General features: G+C 43.6%; 2 protein-coding genes across 6 annotated transcripts in view; one reads left to right on the forward strand and one right to left on the reverse strand.

The window, feature by feature from the left end:
• CCDC148 (coiled-coil domain containing 148) overlaps positions 1-7,907 on the reverse strand; it is a 124,944-nt gene extending 117,037 nt beyond the window's left edge. The window contains exons 1-2 of the mRNA XM_029910513.1: positions 7,834-7,907; positions 7,492-7,607 (exon numbers count right to left, since the gene is read on the reverse strand). Coding sequence (XP_029766373.1) covers positions 7,492-7,607; positions 7,834-7,907 — 190 coding nt within the window. The remainder of the gene's footprint in view (positions 1-7,491; positions 7,608-7,833) is intronic.
• Positions 7,908-7,986: 79 nt separating this feature from the next.
• The window catches only part of PKP4 (plakophilin 4), a 194,168-nt gene continuing 184,330 nt past the window's right edge, over positions 7,987-17,824 (forward strand). For 2 of the 5 annotated variants that reach the window (XM_024219078.2, XM_024219096.2), the window contains exon 1: positions 9,093-9,157. In XM_024219078.2, coding sequence (XP_024074846.1) covers positions 9,127-9,157 — 31 coding nt within the window. In that variant the 5' untranslated portion in view covers positions 9,093-9,126. Of the gene's footprint in view, positions 8,105-9,092; positions 9,158-17,824 lie in introns of those variants that run through there. The other 3 variants (XM_024219089.2, XM_024219063.2, XM_024219072.1) reach the window with 3 other exon arrangements.

Below are 17,824 nucleotides of genomic sequence, written 5' to 3' on the forward strand. Positions count from 1 at the left end.
CTCAGGCAGAGCTGGCTGAGCACCGCTCACCCAAGCCCCACACTGAGCTGGGCCAAGGCCCTCCCTGCCACTCTGGACCAAGGGCCCCCCTGCCTGGCATGGCACTCAACCAAGGGCCCCCCATCTAGCACTGGAACAAGCCCCTCTCCTATCCCACCCCCCCGCAGCATGAAGCTCGCCCAAACCCCTTCTCCCTTTCCCCCTCGCCAGCCTGGGGCTGGCGTGAGCCACTTGCCAAAGCCCCCTTCCTCCCCTGCCCAAGGCTGGCCTGAGCCCCACCGCTCACCCCTGACAGCTCTTTTTTGGCAAAACTGTGCATTTGTCCCATTTGCTCTTGCCAATTGGTGATCAGTTGGAAAGAAAAAAAAAAATAGGACAAATGCCTAGTTTTGCCAAAAAAAAAGGTCAGGATGTCTGGGGCCAAAATAGGATATATGGTTACCCTAGGCCAGGAGTCCCCAGACTTTTTCAGTCACGCCCTCCCCCTTACCCAGTCCGTGCCTCCTCTGTCCCCGGAGCTAGGGCTAGGGCCAGGAGTGGGGCTTGGGCCTGCAGTCAGGGACTGAGTGGGGGTACAGCCAAGAGCAGAGCCACAGCTAGGGCTGGGGAGCAGAGCTGGGCCCTAATGTGCACCCCCAAATGTTCCTCCATGCCCCCCTAGGGCAGTGCACCCACAGTTTGGGGGACCAGTGCCCTAAGCTGTAGTAAGAGCTGCCCAGGGAGCCCAGGCAACTGTGGGGAGCCCCAGACCCTGCATCTGCCTTGGGCAGGCAGCTGGGGTGCCCAAGAGCAGCCTCTGGTCTGTGTCTCTGCCCCCCAGGGTGTCCAGGGCTCCTCACAGTGGCCCAGGCTCCCATGGCTGGGAAGGATATGGGGGCCCCAAATATTCTGTGCCCCAATGTTCTTAATCCACCACTGTGTGCATTTGATTATTCCTTCCTAAATGTAAGGCTTTGACCTTGTCTTCACTGAATTTCATCTTGTTGAATTCAGACCAATTCTCAAGTTTGTCAATGTCCTTTTGAATTCTAGTCCTGTCCTCCAAAGTGCTAGCAACCCCCCCAGCTTGGTGTAATCCCCACATTTTATGAACTACTCTCCACCTCCATTATCCAAGTAATTAATGAAAATACTGACTAATAGCAGACCCAGGACCCAACTAGATGTGTCCTCCCAGTTTACTGCAACCATTGACAGTCTTTCAAATAGTTATGTACCTACAACATCTAGGCCACATTTCCCTAGTTTGCTTTTGAGAAGGTCATGTGGGACTGTGTCAAACGCCTTACCAAAAAAACAAACAAAAATCCCCAAGCTCTTTCACATTTACTGCTTTCCCCCCCTCGGCCCCCCATCCACTAGGCCAGTAACCCTGATAAAAAAGGAAATTAGGTTGGTGTGACCGTAAGCGCTGACTCCGTGGGTGCTCCGGGAAGGGTGAAGTGGGGCAGGGCTGGGGGCTTGAGCACTCCACAGTACATTGGAAAGTCAGTGCTGTGGGTGTGACATACTTTTTTCTTGAGAAATCCACATAGGGCTATTCCCTGTAGCCCTATTATTCTTCACATGCTTACAAACCAAGTTTAAATAATTTATTCTGATATCTTTCTAGGTATCAAAGTGAGGCTGAATTACCCGGGTCCTCTTTACTCCCCTTTTTCCTTTTTAAATATGGTTACTATGCTTGCCCTGTCTATATTTAAGGTTTGTCTAAATTGAGGGATCCATCCTCCAAAGTCCTGATCACTCCAGCCCCAATCTAGCAAAGCACTAACCCCCATGCTTAACTTTAAGTGTATGTAGCCACAAGTTAAAGTGTTTTGCTGTGTAGTGCTCAGCACTGTCCAAGATCAAGTATGGATGATGAAGTATATTCTTAGAGTTATACTGAACATAATGGAAGAGAGACAGTTCCCTCCCCAAGTACTCTAGTCTAGATAGACCAAACAATACCTTAGATACACTTAATGAAATAGATTACCAGGAATTGGATCTCTACAGTAATAGTGCTGTTATTAAAAAAAGTGTTTAATGCTAATCCACCATATAAGAACTTCACAGAAGAAGTGGGTTTTCAGTAGGGGTTTGCATGAAAGCGTGATTGCTTGGCACACCAGGAAAAGGAGAGAGTTCTAGGTGTAAAAGCAGCATGGAAGAAAGCATCAAGATGAAAGAGAGAAGGATACAGAGGAAGCTAATATGCAGGAGCTTCAAGCGAGAAGGAAAGAAGAGCAGAGAAGTAACCTAGAATGAGGTTACATACCGTTTGAAAGAGAGGAGAAGTGGCATTATTCTGCAAAGGTGCTTAAGTAGCTTGATCTTTTCAAGAAGGGGAAGGAACATTTAGCACTATGTGGAGCACAATTTTACTACATCTCATAGGATCAGGATTTAGTTAAGTCACCTTGCTCAGCAGCTTTGCAGAACTGCATTGTCTATGGTACACAAACTGGTCCTGTAATTCACCACTGGCATAGTGGAAGTATTAGTATAGCCAGGGCTCAGGTGTTTTTACCACCACACCAACTAACCCTGCTCAAAGGGCCAGAATAGAAAGCTACCATTGACTTCAAAGGACTTTGGATCAGACATAGAATTTGCTATCAAAAATTGGTTCTCAGTATTAAAAAAAACCTAGGAGAATGCCAAAAAGATTAATATATTTATTAATATTTACCTGCATGAAGCAATTGAGTTACATGATAAAGCAGTTAACCTGCAGTAATTTAACTGCAATATTTTTAAAATAGCTATCAAAACATCCATGGATATTTTACAAATAAGCTTTTATTGAAAAAAATCAAAATAATAAACAAGCAATGTTCATAAACATTTTAGGTAAGACCATGTTAACATTGCCATTGAGAAACCCTTAAACCAGCCTAAAGTCTATGGCTTTTTTTTTTTTTTTTTTTTTTTTTTTTTAATTAAAACCCTTTGCCACATCATAATACTCGGTGTCGTGTATGTAACATCAATAAAACATCTGAGATGGGTGCATTGGTGCCACAGCTGTAAAGCCAGTGGAGACTAAAATACACAGCATTCAATAGTACATTTTGATATACAACAATTAAAGCAGCCCAGAATGAGTGATTCAGCATTTCCATCTGAAAATTGCCATTTCTGGACACGTTCGTTAAATCACTGTTGTGAAGCTTCACTGGGTCCTACCTAAAGGGTACTGATCTGCTTTCATTCTCAGTGCAGTAGATCAGAGTTATCACAGTATTTTTTTCAGTGTTGTGATTGATTTGTTTTTCACTTAAGTATTTTGAACCCTTGATGAAGGCACAGTGGTAACATACGAATTATTGCTTTGTATTTTGTAGAATGGAATATGCGATTCAGGAGTGATCTTTTGTGGAATGATTTGTCGTCATTCTGGTCTTCTTTATGGTGTTTAAGAGGTGAAAATTTTGTTTTTATAGTAGCTACATGGTGGCTGTTTTGAACATAAGTGTAGTTTGACTTCCATATTTTGGGAGGGCAGCTCCAGTCAGGCCAATGGGGCCACATGGGGGGGGGGGCAAATTCCACATGTGATGGAGGCTTGCAGTTTGGGGTGGACAATGCCCCCCCCATCTTCCCCAAACTACACCCATGGTTTTGAAGGAATTCATTGCTTCTCTCTCCCTTCCTCTCTGACTGTGGAGGAGGATGTGTGGTGTACATGCTGTGGCAATCATTGCAGGATGTTTAATTTGTCAGGGCTAGCATAAAGGGTAACAAGAAAACATTCTACAAATACATTAGAAGCAAGAGGAAGACCAAAGACAAGATAGGCCCATTACTCAATAAGAGGGGGAGGTGGGGAACAGAAAATATGGAAAGGGCAGGAGTGCTAAAGGACTTTGTAAGTTTTCACCAAAAAGTTTAGTAGCGATTGGACATCTAACAGTGAATGCCAGAGAAAATGAGATAGAATAGAAGGCTAAAATAGGGACAGAAGAAGTTACAAATTACTTAGACAAGTTAGATATCTTAAAGTCACTAGGGCCTTAGAATTCTCAAGGAGCTGACTGGGGAGATATCTGAGCCATTAGTGATTATCTTTAAGGCTACGTTTAGTCATGGGTATTCTTAGTAAAAGTCATGGACAGGTCACGGGCCATAAACAAAAATTCACAGGCCCATGACCTGTCCATGACTTACTAAAAATACCCGCCCTGACTAAAACTTGGGCAGGGGGCCGTGGGTGCTCGTGGGGAGGAGGGGTACAAGGGCACTGCAGGATGTGATCCAGGAACCCCATTGGTACGGGGGGGCCCAGGCTGTGGTCCAGGACCCCTGCTGGTACTGGGGGAGGGGTGTGGGGTGGCAGGGGCTTCCTACCCATCTCTGTGTCCCTGCAGCTCCTAGACAGCGGAGGCAGGGGCTCCGCTGCTCCTGCCGCAAGCACCGGCTGCCGCAGCTCCCATTGGCCGGAAATCGCAGCCAATGGGAGCTGTTGGGGCAGGGTCTGTGGGCGTGGGCAGCATGTGGCGCCCCCCCCTTTCCCTGGCCCCTCTGCCACCTAGGAGCTGCAGGGGGGCCATGTCAATGGGAGCCAGGGAGCCCCCCACCCTGAGTTAAGTGCTTCCCCTGCACTCCTCAACCTCCTGTCCCTAGCCCTGAGCCCCCTCCCACACACCCAAACTGCTGCTGCTGGCCCAGAGGCTTCCCAGCTGGGGCAGCCCCATAGCCAGCACCAGCTGCTGCAAGAGTCAGAGGTCACGGAATCCATGACTTCTGTGACAGACTCATAGCCTTAATTATCTTTGAAGAGTCATGGAAGATGGGAGAGATTAGAGGACTGGAAAAGGGCAAATATAGTGCCAATCTATAAAAAAGGGGAATAAGGACAACCTGGGGAATTACAGACCTGTCATCTTAACTTCAGTACCAGGAAAGATGATGGAGCAATCAATTCACAAACACCTATTAGATAATAAGTATAGTCAGCATGGATTTGTCAAGAACAAGTTGTGTCAAAGCTACCTAACAGCTTTCTTTGACAGGGTAACAAGCCTTGTAGATGGGGGGAAAGCAGATGTGATATATCTCAACTTTAGTAAGACTTTTGATATGGTCTCACATTTCCGTCTCATAAACAACCTAGGAAAATAAACCTGGATGGAGCTACTATAAGGTGGATGCATAACTGGCTGGAAAACCCCAGAGAGTAGTTATCAGTGGTTCACAGTCAAGCTAGAAGGGCATATCAAGTGGGGTCCCGCAGGGATCAATTCTGGGTCTGATTCTGTTCAATATCTTCATCAATGATTTAAATAATGGCATAGTGAGTACACTTATAAAGTTTGTGGATGATACCAAGCTGGGAGTGGTTGCAAGTGTCTTGGAGGACAGGATTAAAAATTTAAATGATCTCGACAAACTGGAGACATGATCTGAAGTATATAGGATGAAATTCAATAAGGACACGTGCATAATACTCCACTTAGGAAGGAGCAATCAGTCAGACACATACAAATGAGAAATGACTGCCTAGGAAGGAGTATTGCAGAAAGATCTGGCAGTTATAGTGGATCACAAGTTAACTATGAGTCAGTGTAAGACTGTTGCAAAAAACATCCCACAATCATCATTCTGGGATGAATTAGCAGGAGTTTTGTAAAGCAAGACACAAGTAGTAATTCTTCCACTCTACTCCGCACTGATTAGGCCTCAACTGGAGTATTGTGTCCAGTTCTGGGCACCACATTTCAGGAAAGATGTGGACAAACTGGAAAAAGTCCAGAGAAGAGCAACAAAAATTATTAAACATCTAGAAAACATGATCTATGAGAGAAGAGTGAAAAAAAAATGGGTTTGTTTAGTCTAGAGAAGAGAAGACTGAAAGGGGACATAACAGTTTTCAAGTACATAAAATGTTGTTACAAGGAGGAAGGAGAAAAAAAATGTTCTCCTTATCCTCTGAGGATAGGACAAGCAGCAATGGGCTTAAATTGCAGTTAAGGTGGTTTAGGTTGAACATTCGGAAAAACTTCTGAACTGTCAGGGTAGTTAAGTACTGGAACAAATTGCCTAGGGAGGTTGTGGAATCTCCATCATTGGAGATTTTTAAGAACAGGTTAGACAAACACCTGTCAGGGATGGCCTAGATAATAATTAGCCCTGCCTTGAGTGCAGGGGACTGGACTAGAAGACCTCTTGAGGTCCCTTCCAGACAACCCCTTGAGGACCCTTCCACTCTTATGATTGTTTTATGCTGTAATAAGTTTTGTTATTCCTGCTGAACTCATTTTTGTTGTTGTGTGCATAGCAGCATTTGGTGACAAAAATGCAACACCTAACTGAATGAATGCATAGTGCTCTCTGCTACCACACTGTTCAGTCTCCAGAGCTGTCTTGTTAGTACTTTCCAAGAGGCCAGATTAGTTACTAATATTTTTTAAGTCATCTATTTTAGATAAGATCAGAAGACAGTGAGTAGGCAACATGCTTAAAGATCTATGATAAATAGGGTGACCAGACAGCAAGTGTGAAAAATCGGGACGGGGGTGGGGGGGTAATAGGAGCCTATATAAGAAAAAGACCCAAAAAATCGGGACTGTCCCTATAAAATCAGGACATCTGGTCACCCTAATGATAAATGCATTTTATCACATGACTTGCTTCCCACATTATCAGCACAACAATAAACAGACCAAGATTAAAGTTATCATAGAGCAAAACATAGGTTGAAAGCTGGTTTACATATATATTATATAAATAACCCAGAAACTGGAGTCTAGCTGATTTCATAGACAGGCAACAACTCATAACAAAAGTTTGCACCCACAACACAGTCTTTACATTCACCTCACATAGGCAGGACAATAGCACAGTAAAACTTAGTAGTCAGATAATGGTATGTATTGTATTGTCTGTTTAGGACCTATAATACTGCAGTGATACATGCTACAGATATTATTTCTTTAGCAGGCACCATTTCCTTAGTAATTTACTGGCCTTTTCTGACTCTACTAAAGGGTTGCCCTCTAATAGGAGCATTTTTCCCAGCATACCTTTCTCAGACTGCCCCTTTAAATATGGAAGAGTCAAGCAGCTGTAGTTCTAAAGTAGCCATTTTGTAACTAGTTGCTGCTCCCGGTCTTCCAGGTAGGAAGTATTCGTAACTCCTATTATATTTGCTCTTGCTCATGGCTAAATATATGGCCCATTCCAATATATCTATAGCTATAGACAGCCATTCTCTCACCAGATCCACTTATACAACATACAGGGACAACAGTCAGTGACTGAAAAGCAGCGGCTCACCAGGAGACAAGTCTAATGGGAGGCACAGGGAGAGTCAAAGCTGAAATCAAGGCTGGGAGTCACACTTACCGGAAGGAGGAGGATGGATTCTTAGATGGTATCTTAGGAGACCTCCACCCACTCCTAGTTACTAGCAGAAATGGTCTGGGGCAAACTTCACTACTAGGGTGGGAACTTTTTTGGATTTTGCACCACGTTGTCAATGCATTGCCTTTCCTCTCGCCTCACCTTTCCAGCGGGACAGGCGAGCCTGACAGTCCCCAAGCCTGGGCAGGGCTGCAGCGTGCTGGCTCCCGTGTAAATCCCTAGCACTGCAGGCAATTCTGCTTAAGAGGCCCCAGAGCCTTACCCCACCCAGTTACCCTCCCACCGGCTCCCCTCTCTTCCCTGCTCCCGCCCAGTGACCTCTCTCCGCCCGGTGCCTTCCCTCTCCCCCAGTGACCTAGTGATTCCCTCTGCCCGCTCCCCATCCGCCGCACACACCCGAGCCTCAAGAAACTGCAGCTCCGAGCCCAAGTCCTTCCACTCAGCCCCATCACAGCATCGGTAACTATAGAAACCTCAACTAACCGGCTCATTGGGTGGTTTAATATGAGACAGTGACCAATAGGGTGCGGCCCTGAGCCGGGCTCTTCCAATAGCATTGCGGCACAAGGCAGGCCGGTGTGCTGACGTCCGTGGTGGGAGGAGGGACTAGGGAGACTAGGCTGAAAGGGGGTCGGGACTCAGCGGCGGCGGCTGCACCACCATGGAGACCCCGGGGTAGGGCCCGACCCGGCGGGGAGGCTACAGCTGGGGCCCCTCCGCGCCCAGAGCCCCTGCCAGCGGTGTCATCTGTGCGGTGAGTGAGGCTTCGGGGACATGGGAGGCCTCGGGGACACTCTAGGGTGGGGGGTACCCTGGGGCGGGGACCCGGCTCCGGATCAGAGGGGAGGCTGAGCCAGGAAGGAGCAAAACCAGCTGTAGGGAGCCGAGGAGAGAGGTTGAGTCTCCCTGTCTCTCCCTTCACCCCCAGATCCCTTCCCCGCGAGGTCTCTGTCTTTTCACCCCTAACAACCCTTTGCCCCCACTTGGCCATCCCCAGCCTCTCCCCTCTTGGCCTGTCTCTTTCCCATACCCCACCCCCAATCCTTCTCCCCCTTAGCCTGTCTCTTCCCGCACTAGTCTCGCTTCCCTCCCCCAGTCTTACCCATAGCCCCCCAAATCTTTCCCTCCCGAGGCCTGTCTCTTCCTCTGATCGCCCCCCCCTCCCCCCGCCTTTGGCCTGACTCCTTTCCCAAAACTCTCCCCCTAACGCCCTCTCCATTCTTAACCTCTGTCGCCCAGACCTCCTCTCCCCCGGCCCTCCCAAGCTCGTGTTTCCCTTCAGCCTTCCGTTTCCCTGTAAAATTGGCTTTGCTTGGGCTTAGGCTGAATGAACGCAGCCACCGTCTCCTCTAACCCCTTCCCCGCGCTGGGCTTCTAGGTGGCAGGCCCACGGAACTGCCCCTCTGCGGTCCCCGAGCCCCGTGGGGAGGGGGCAGAAGGCTGCCTGGTTTTGCCTGCATGTTCTAGGAGTGCGACAAACAGGGCGCTTGCGGAGTGGAGCGCAGGGCGGAGGAGAAGGCAGGTGTGCGGCTCGTACCGTGTGTGGGGCGGGGGGAGGCGAGGGGGACACACGCTGTTTGTTCCTGGGGCTTTAGATTGTGCTGGAATGTGAGGAATGCGCCAGGGGAAGCGCGCACACAACCCGCTGCAACAGATCGCTCCTTGCCCAGCTCTCCTCCAATAGTCAAAGGTCACTAGAGCATCTACCCGGGAGCTAGCGAACCTCTCTGTGTTTCCAGGCTGCAGAGAGGGCAGGAGCGGTGTCTGCTTGCCTTAATGCCTTCGGCATGGCATTGCACAGGTTCAGGTTAGATTCTCGCTGCATTTCTCCGCGATGAGATCAGTTTGAAGGTTGCTTGTCCCTCACCGCACCCGAGTTGAGCAAGGCTGGATATTCACTTCCTCCCCGTTATCAAGGGCCTTTGATTTCTGCGCCAAGTTTTTGCTGAAACATTTGTGCAATTGGTATTTAAATTGTTTGGTGTATGTTCCTAAGCCGAGCTGCAGAAGCTTTGGTGGTGGTAGCGGCGGGGGCGGGCGGGAGGAGAAGAAAAATGTTCGTCGTGTGTGGTGTTGCCGCAACACACATTTTGCTATATGTTTTTGTTAATACTTGTAAACGGCGATCTAATCTGGAAAATATTTCTATGCATGGATCCTTCTTGTTTAACATGAACTACCGTTCTTTATCATACTCAGCTGCATTTATACTCTCATATAATACGTAATGAAAAGGAACAGAGAGGCAGTGTTTTGCCAGAGATGGGACAGATAGAACTGTCTGGTACTGTTAAATTACAGGGCGTGTCAATTACCATCTGAAACAACACAGAAACCCAGCAGGAGGCAACAATCGCCACCACGTCTTTCCCCAGATTTACATTTGTTAGCACCAGGGCGATTTTCATTCTGCTATTCAAACTGTCATAGCCATTTAAGTTGATATTTGTGAGGAAGTGATTTGGGAGTGGTGGGGAGAGAAAAGGGGATTTAGAAAACTTTTAGAAAACAATAGTCCAGCTGTAGATAAAATAACAGAATACTAATAGTGGGTGTCTGAGCATAGTCTGATGGTGATTATTTTCTGTCTGTGGCTTATATTTCTCTGTCAGATCAAAGAAAATAATTACACAGTGCTTAGCTAAAGAAACTGTAGTAGCTACTAATCAAGTCCAAGAACTATCATGCAAACTGCTGCTTTGACAAACATTGTTTGGGACAGGTTTGTTAATAGGGCCACATGATCAGGATATCAAGCTGAACTGTTAAATCTGTTTGTGGGTATTTTTTAAGCTAAGGAAACAGCATTGTATTCCTCTACCGTGATTATTATACTGAACTACCTTATGTCCACAAGCCATGAGGTGATCCCTAGTCACTGATTATGTATGTTGAATACAATTTAAAGATTAGGTATGCTTTTGATATGATAACTAAATTTCAGATTGCACACCAGTACCCAAACCTTAAATGAAGAAAACTATCTAAGCCCTAAAATCCTCTACTGCTGGCGGTAGGAAGTACAGCTATGGGAATCTGGTAACTTGGCAGCCTTTTTGTTTGATCAATAAGCAACACAAATAGGAGAAAAGTGACAAATATTCAAAATAAGAGCATTTCTGGGTGACTGTAATGATACATGCAGCTGTTTTACAGCTAACACATTTGCCTCTGAGGATAAATTGAGTTTACTATCTTGGCTGTGTATAGACATTTTGCTACAATCACACAAAAAGCATAAGGAAATTGGGAGACATGATTTAGCAGTCAACATGCCCATCCTGTCGGGAGGAAAGGTGTTGAGAGGTGCAGAATTGGAAGAGTGAAAATGGATTTTAAAATTCTCGGAGTCTGGGTTGTTTCTGCACAAACCAGTATTTCTGTGATCAATGAATGTTCTAAATTGGAAATCCTAAATTGTGTACAGGAACATTGTATATATTCGTTCTCGTAGGAACACTAATTTTCAGAAGCCAACTCTACTTTGCTATAAAAAATATGTACAATATCTTACTACAGTTGAAATAAATATGTATGTGGCCCAGGGTAGATTAAGCCTTGTGTTGTCTTTCTAATTTTCCACTGCATATTAATTTTAAATCACAGTCCAAATGCACATGTGATGTATAACTAAAAATAAAACTGTTTGCAGGGACAGGTGTGGCCTCAGAGTAATAATACTTTATAGCTAGCTTTTGATTCTGCTGATGGCTGTTACTCCTTTTATTAATCATTGTACGAGACTTGGGAAGGGCAGGGAGAATAAAGCTTTCTTGACTTATTGAATAGGTAGACCGTACACTTTTTGTCTTGGAAAGACATTGACATTTGGTGAATTTCTGATACCTCTGAAAATTAAAATATTGGAACTTAACTCTCAATTTTAACTGTATTTTTAAATTGGGAAACCAATGAAATACCTATCTTTAAAAGTTCAATTAATACTGGTTCACTTTGATAAAATTGTAAGTGCTGTCTGACCATTGGAATATGCTACTAAAACTATTTTTGTTTACATGTAGGTAGCATGAACAATATGCTGTGTATCTTCCACTCAAAGGTAAAGGGAGTAGAGGCTGTAGAGCATGGCCTCTGACCTAAACAACTTCAAAATTTAACAGAAAATAAAAAGATAAGAGGTTTTGTTTGTTTGTTTGATCCTCCTTTTAGTAGAAGTTAAATGCTTTAATCAAACTGGTACACTTTAAGGAAGTGTGGTTTTTTTGTTTTGTTTTGTTTTTTAAGAATACATTTTATACAGGGAGAGAATTCACCCCAGTTTTCTGATTGCACATTGGAAATGTTACATACCTTGTGTGGCATTCTTTTAAAGCATAGCATTCTCATTTACTGCTCTGTGTGCCGCAGATGTATTTAAAAAGTAAAAGAAAAAAGTAATAATATGATATAGTATTTTATTAATGTTCTAGCAGCTTCATGTGTTGGCAAAATATTGATTTTTTTTTTGTTGAAGCTAATTTTTAAAAATGAAAATGGTATTTAATGTAACAAGTAGTTCTTTATTTTTACATTGCCTATATTAGACAGTTATGAAAATTATGAGAATAAGCACCTCTACAGAACTTGTAAAAGAACTGTGTTGTATGTTTTTAATGTGTGCTATATCAAATGATAGGCATAAAAAAACCCTGCATGTATTCTGTGAACTTTTGAAAGAAATACTATGCATATTCACAATTTGAGTCATTCATAAGTGCTCTTTTGTTTCATTTTGCTTGGATACAATTGAATGTTTCACCTCTTTCCTGATTAGGTATTATGCAGCAGATAGTACAGTTAACTGTGACACAATGTTATTGAGACTTGTATGTGGATTATTTAAACACATTAGTACTTCACCAGTTATAAAGAGATCACAGAATATGGGACTTTTTCTAATAGCATCTCAGTAAAAGAAATCTGTTGTATTACTAAGTACAGAAGAATCAACTTCTGAGGCATGCCTCTGACCTTCTGTTGCAACATTTTTCAGAGTAGCAGCCGTGTTAGTCTGTATCCGCAAAAAGACCAGGAGTACTTGTGACAGCCCACTTCATCGGATGCTTATGCTCAAATAAATTTGTTAGTCTCTAAGGTGCCACAAGTACTCCTGTTCTTGTTGTGACATTATGTAGTTATAAGGAAGCACTGTGACTAGTCCAAGGAGCTTAGTGATCATAGTAGAGTTTATTGCTGTAGGCAGAATAAACATGTCAGTGATCACTAGCTTTATTGCCAGGATATGCTTGTTAAATGTGCTGAGAGAACAAAACAACCAACAATTGAATGGAATAGTCAGAGGGTCTGAGATTTTTGTTGAAAAAGGGATAGGCATTTAGGTACCTACTACTCAGTATTTTGTATTGTCCAAACAGCTCCCTCATTCTTCTTCCTCTGCTCTTTCCTATTGTACTTTATACCTACTGTTACATTTAACTTCAACCTTGTCTGTAGATTTTAAAACTAGTTAAATTGGTGCAAACTGCTCATGTAGAAACAATTGAACTGGTTTAACCCTTGCTTATTTTCATTTGTATTATCATAGCACCTAGGAACCCCTATCTAGGTTCAGGGCCTATTTTGCTAGGCAAATGGGTAAATAACAAAGAACACAGTCCCTTTCCCAGAGAGTTCACAACCTATGTGTCAGACAGGATACAACAGGTAGATGAAATAGACAAATGGAGTGAGAGACTGAGATAATGAAGAGTTTAGAACAGAAATCTCAATTTGCCACTTACCTAACCACTGCAGGACAGGGAGTGCACTTGTAAACATTATTGCAGAGGCAAGCCCCCCCCCCCCCCCCCCCCCCGCCTCCAGTGTTTCTTCCGAAATTACCTGTACTCCCATGGCTCATACTCCAATTTTGCAGACTGTTTTTTAATTTAATAATTTACTGACTGGAGCTAAACCAGTTTAAGCCCGTTCAAAATGCATCTAATAGAGGGTCTGCAGTTGTTTAACTACATCAATTTTAAAATGATCTAGATAAGCCAGTGCAACTGTGCATAAAGATGTAGCCTTAGACTGCAAGAACTCTGGAGCCAGCCCTGATCTTCTATTGTGTACAGTGCCTACCACAGTTGATTCTCTGATTTTTGTTTGTGACCTGTAGCGACTAATATAATGTAAATTATAATAGTGAGGGCACACAGGAAATGTATGTGATGATTAACAGTTAATCATAGAGCACTACAGATTGAATAAACTGATTACTTTACTTAAACTGCAAAGCATTCCTTTAAACTTGTATCCAACCTTTATAGTGGAACTTCACATAACAAACTTGTTAAAATGTGTTCAGTAGGCTGCCAACACTAACAGGATAAATGTCTAGTAGGAAATGTTAACTGCTTCGATGCCACATTAAATAGTATTTTCTGGGCAACATGTTGCAGTTTTGCTTCTAACCTTTTTTTAAAAAAGCTTTTGATACCAAATGACTCCATGTAACTTTTGTTATGCTTTCCTACTTGAGATTTCTGAAAATAGAAGAAGTTTATATTTCAGTTTTTGAATATTTGAAGAAAGTCCCTCACCCTTTAAATTCCAAACTGTTAGAGCAGGGATGGGCAAACTACAGCCCGAGGGCCGCCTCCGTCCCTTCAGACGTTTTAATCTGGCCCTAGAGCTCCCACTGGGGAGTGGGGTCCGGGGTTTGCCCCGCTCCGGTGCTCGAGCCGGGGAGCAGAGTTGGGGGCTTGCCCCACTCCGCACATGCCGGGCTACCAGAAGCAGCGGCATGTCCCGCCTCTGGCTCCTATGTGTAGGGGCAGCCAGGAGGCTCCACACGCTGTCCCCGCCCCAAGTGCCGCTCCTGCAGCTCCTATAGGCCGGGAACCCCGGCCAATGGGAGCTGCAGGGGCGGCGCCTGCGGATGGTGCAGCATGCAGAGCCGCCTGGGCTCGCCTCCGCGTAGGAGCCAGAGGAGGGACATGCCGCTGCTTCTGGGAGCTGTTTGAGGTAAGCGCCGCCCAGAGCATGCACCCCTGACCCCCTCCCGTACCCCAACCCCTTGCCCCAGCCCTGATCCCCCCTCCTGCCCTCCAAACCCCTCAGCCCCACCCCAGAGCCCGCACCCCTAGTTTTTGTTTTTTCTTTGTAGTTTTCTCCTTTTCCCTCTAGTTTGGTCCCTGTCTGGAAGAGAGAGGAGGTCTTTATAGGTGCATTTTGGGGACAGCTGAGGACTCCCCTAAATTAGCAGTAGATGACTAACATTATCAGTAATTGAGCACCCCAGCAGCAATTGTTTGGAAAGCAGTATGGTGCATAGGAGGCAAATTTGTTTGCCTCAAAAATCTTGGTTAATGCTTACCTCCCTGGAACCAAACACAGCTTCTTCCTGCTTTGCTGTACAGTGAATTTGGTAAACGGCAAGGGGTCTAGTAAAGTGGCTTTAGCAGAGATCAGCTTTTCTTTCATGATCACTTCATGCCTCCATTGTGTTGTGAGTCAATCCTTCACTTTCTGACAAAGAATACTACCATGAGGACAGCAGGAGAGCAGTTTTTGAACCAACACAGTCAGTTTACTTGCTGGCATTTCCCTTATTCTTTCCATAACTAGTATCAAACTACAAATCTTGTAAGGAAAGTTTAGTTGCCTCTCTAGGCTCTGTGTAGACAACCAACACCCAGGTTCCTCCCCCGCATACACACTCTCACACACTCACTCCATATGCTTTCATTTCTGAATTGACTGCTCCTTCTCTAGCAACAGTCCCGGGTGGGGTGGAGTGGGGGAGAAACTTCCTGTTCAATGTGCCTGTGCAGGGGCCAAGACTCTCTTTGGTTACCTTAAAGCCACAAGTCCCTCTCATTACATCCATGTCCTTATGCTCAAAGCAGGTTTAAAGAAGGCAGTATACTTAGCAAATTCTCTTTAACCCTTCACTGCAGTTATATTTACTTCTAGCCTATCTCAGTATTCCTAGGAAAGATGATTTTAGGACAGAAATGTTAGAATATTTGAGCAGGGAACATCTTTCCCCTTGCTTAGCTCTCCTACTGAAAAGGGAAAAAAGATAAGGATGGGAGGAAATTAGCAGTTCCTGCAGCTCAGTCTGAAATGGTGTATTGGCATGACTTACAACAGAAAAACAAAATCTTTCTTTGTCCTAAGATTCCTAGAATGGATTAGTTTATTCTATCCCTTTTCCAGTATCTGATTATGATGCTCAGTATCACCAACTCCAAGCATTTAATCGTGAGTCAAGTCCTCAAAAAATCATGGGACTTGCTTAAAAAATGAGAGTTGAAAAAATTAATGTTGGGTTCTTTCTATATTTCTTCAGGTTTTGAGCTGTTGTGGATCATTTTTTATTCATACTTTTTTCTGAGGGTACTTGAAACTTTTTCTTTTTAAATGAAAATTGAGATTCTTACCTAATCCCAGGACTCTAGGATCTGGGACTTTAAGAAAAACACCAAGTGTCACAATAAAATCACAAGAGTTCACAACATTGGAGGCTAAGTGAGCTATGAAACAGAGTGGTTTATCAACATATCAATAGCATATCCCTCAGAAGTGTGGTGAGCTGAAAAAGGACTGTTTTCATTCTCCTTTTTTCACTCTATGGACAAGACCAATAGGCTTTCTCCCAAGAGGAATCTGAGATCTTCTTCAGTGGAGACAGCTGAACTAGGGGATTGAAACCACGTTAAGTCCTCTAAAACGGAGAATCGTAGGTGAATGAGATTCACTAGCCAAGTGGTATAGAAATAGTTTAAGAATGTTTTGCTTCTGCTATCTTCTTTCAAAAGTCCAAGTGTTGGGGCTTTAAAGTCTTTAAAGATGCTAATAATCCAGGGTGCAAAGGTTTCTGAGATCCTTGGAAAAAACTATTTTTGTTCTATAATACTTCAGAACACTAGAGTTAGCTAGGTGTTTTTGGTTTTATATCAGTCAAGAAGCACTCACTTTTTTTAATGGGATTAAGCTGTCTGGGAGGTGAAGTCTCACTGAAGAAGGTCCTCAAGCCTTACATCTGACTTTCTCATGTTTTTGGTGCACGCTTCTTTCTGGGACAAAAAATCGTGTACAGTATTTACAGATGACTGTCCCCACCCCCTTTCCCACCTCCCCATATTGTGTCAGGACAGTTCTGTCTAGCGACCTACCTCATGTGGAACAAAGGTTTTACTCTAACAAGACATGTATCAGTTCAGATCTGCCTTCAATGTCTGACAATCACAAGGCAAATTTGTTGATTTAGTATGTATGACAGAAAAAGTTTCCACTTCCTACATGTAACTTCTAAATTTCCTTGTATGGGTAGAGAAGTTTCCAGAGGATTTTTCCTTCCTTTCCTATCCCAGCTAAATTTAAATTCAAAGTTTAAAGGGTATCCAGCATATCAAATTCTCCGTTTAAGTTTTGTCTAATATGGTGTGATCATAATATCCTGGCTGAATAACTAGGCCAATTATACGTTAATGTCCTGAGTGAGGTATAGATGTTCTCCCTTGGAAATCTATAGGCGACTTATTCTGTGACAAACTTCCAACAGACACTCCCTCTGTGTGACTTCCTAGAGAGGTAAGTTTCTTGAGTCTTCTCTACACTGCAATAAGTACTCATTGCTGGCAGTGGATGCAGCAGAACTGGTGCTGATCAAGGCTTAACTACAGGTAGGCTTGGAAGCATTAGGTTTTTTTTTATAAGTAAATGTTTGTAAATGTCTATTTCACCATACACAGAGAAACTAATGAAAAATATTTCCATTAATAATTGAAATTTACAGATAGGCAAACTAAGAAAAATGCTGCTTTAAAACTTGAGTTTGGTATAAGGATATTTACTTTGTAAGTTTTGACATGTGATGTTGACAATTTGTGTTTTAACAGTTATAAATCTTTAATCTTTTGAATCTCAACATCTACTGTCCTTACAGAATTACTATCTGGCCCACTCATTATTTCCTCAACTGTGAAAATTTAAATAAATAGAAATAAAAAAGCTTAAAAATAAACATTGATATTATCGGTCAAAATTATATACATATATAAGAAAAATCTAATTATGCCAAGCCTACATTTAACTACAAACAATGTTCAGCATCACTTTGGAGACAGTAGGTTTTTAGTACTATTTCTGAAATGAACAAATTGTCCTTGGTTACACTTGTAGTTAAACCGTGGTTAATACCAATTTTGCTGCACCTATTGCAGATACTCATTGTCAGTAATGGTATCTCTTGTTCTGTAGAGAAGATCTTGAGATGGGGATAGGGTGACCAGATAGCAAATATGAAAAATCGGGATGGGGGTGTGGAGGGTAATAGGTGCCTACATAAGACAAAGCGCTAAATATCAGGACTATCCCTATAAACTTGGGACATCTGGTCACCCTGGGTGGGGAGCCCACACCTGGTGCAGGGAAGAGGTTCACTATAACTGCTGTTAGAAACACTATAACATCATGTGTTTGAGAAAGATGAAAATATTCAAGGAATGTCAATTGGAAAAAAAAA

The sequence above is a fragment of the Terrapene carolina genome, unplaced genomic scaffold (genome assembly GCF_002925995.2).
Source record: "Terrapene carolina triunguis isolate 2854851 unplaced genomic scaffold, T_m_triunguis-2.0 Scaffold62, whole genome shotgun sequence".
Lineage (NCBI taxonomy): Eukaryota > Metazoa > Chordata > Testudines > Emydidae > Terrapene > Terrapene triunguis.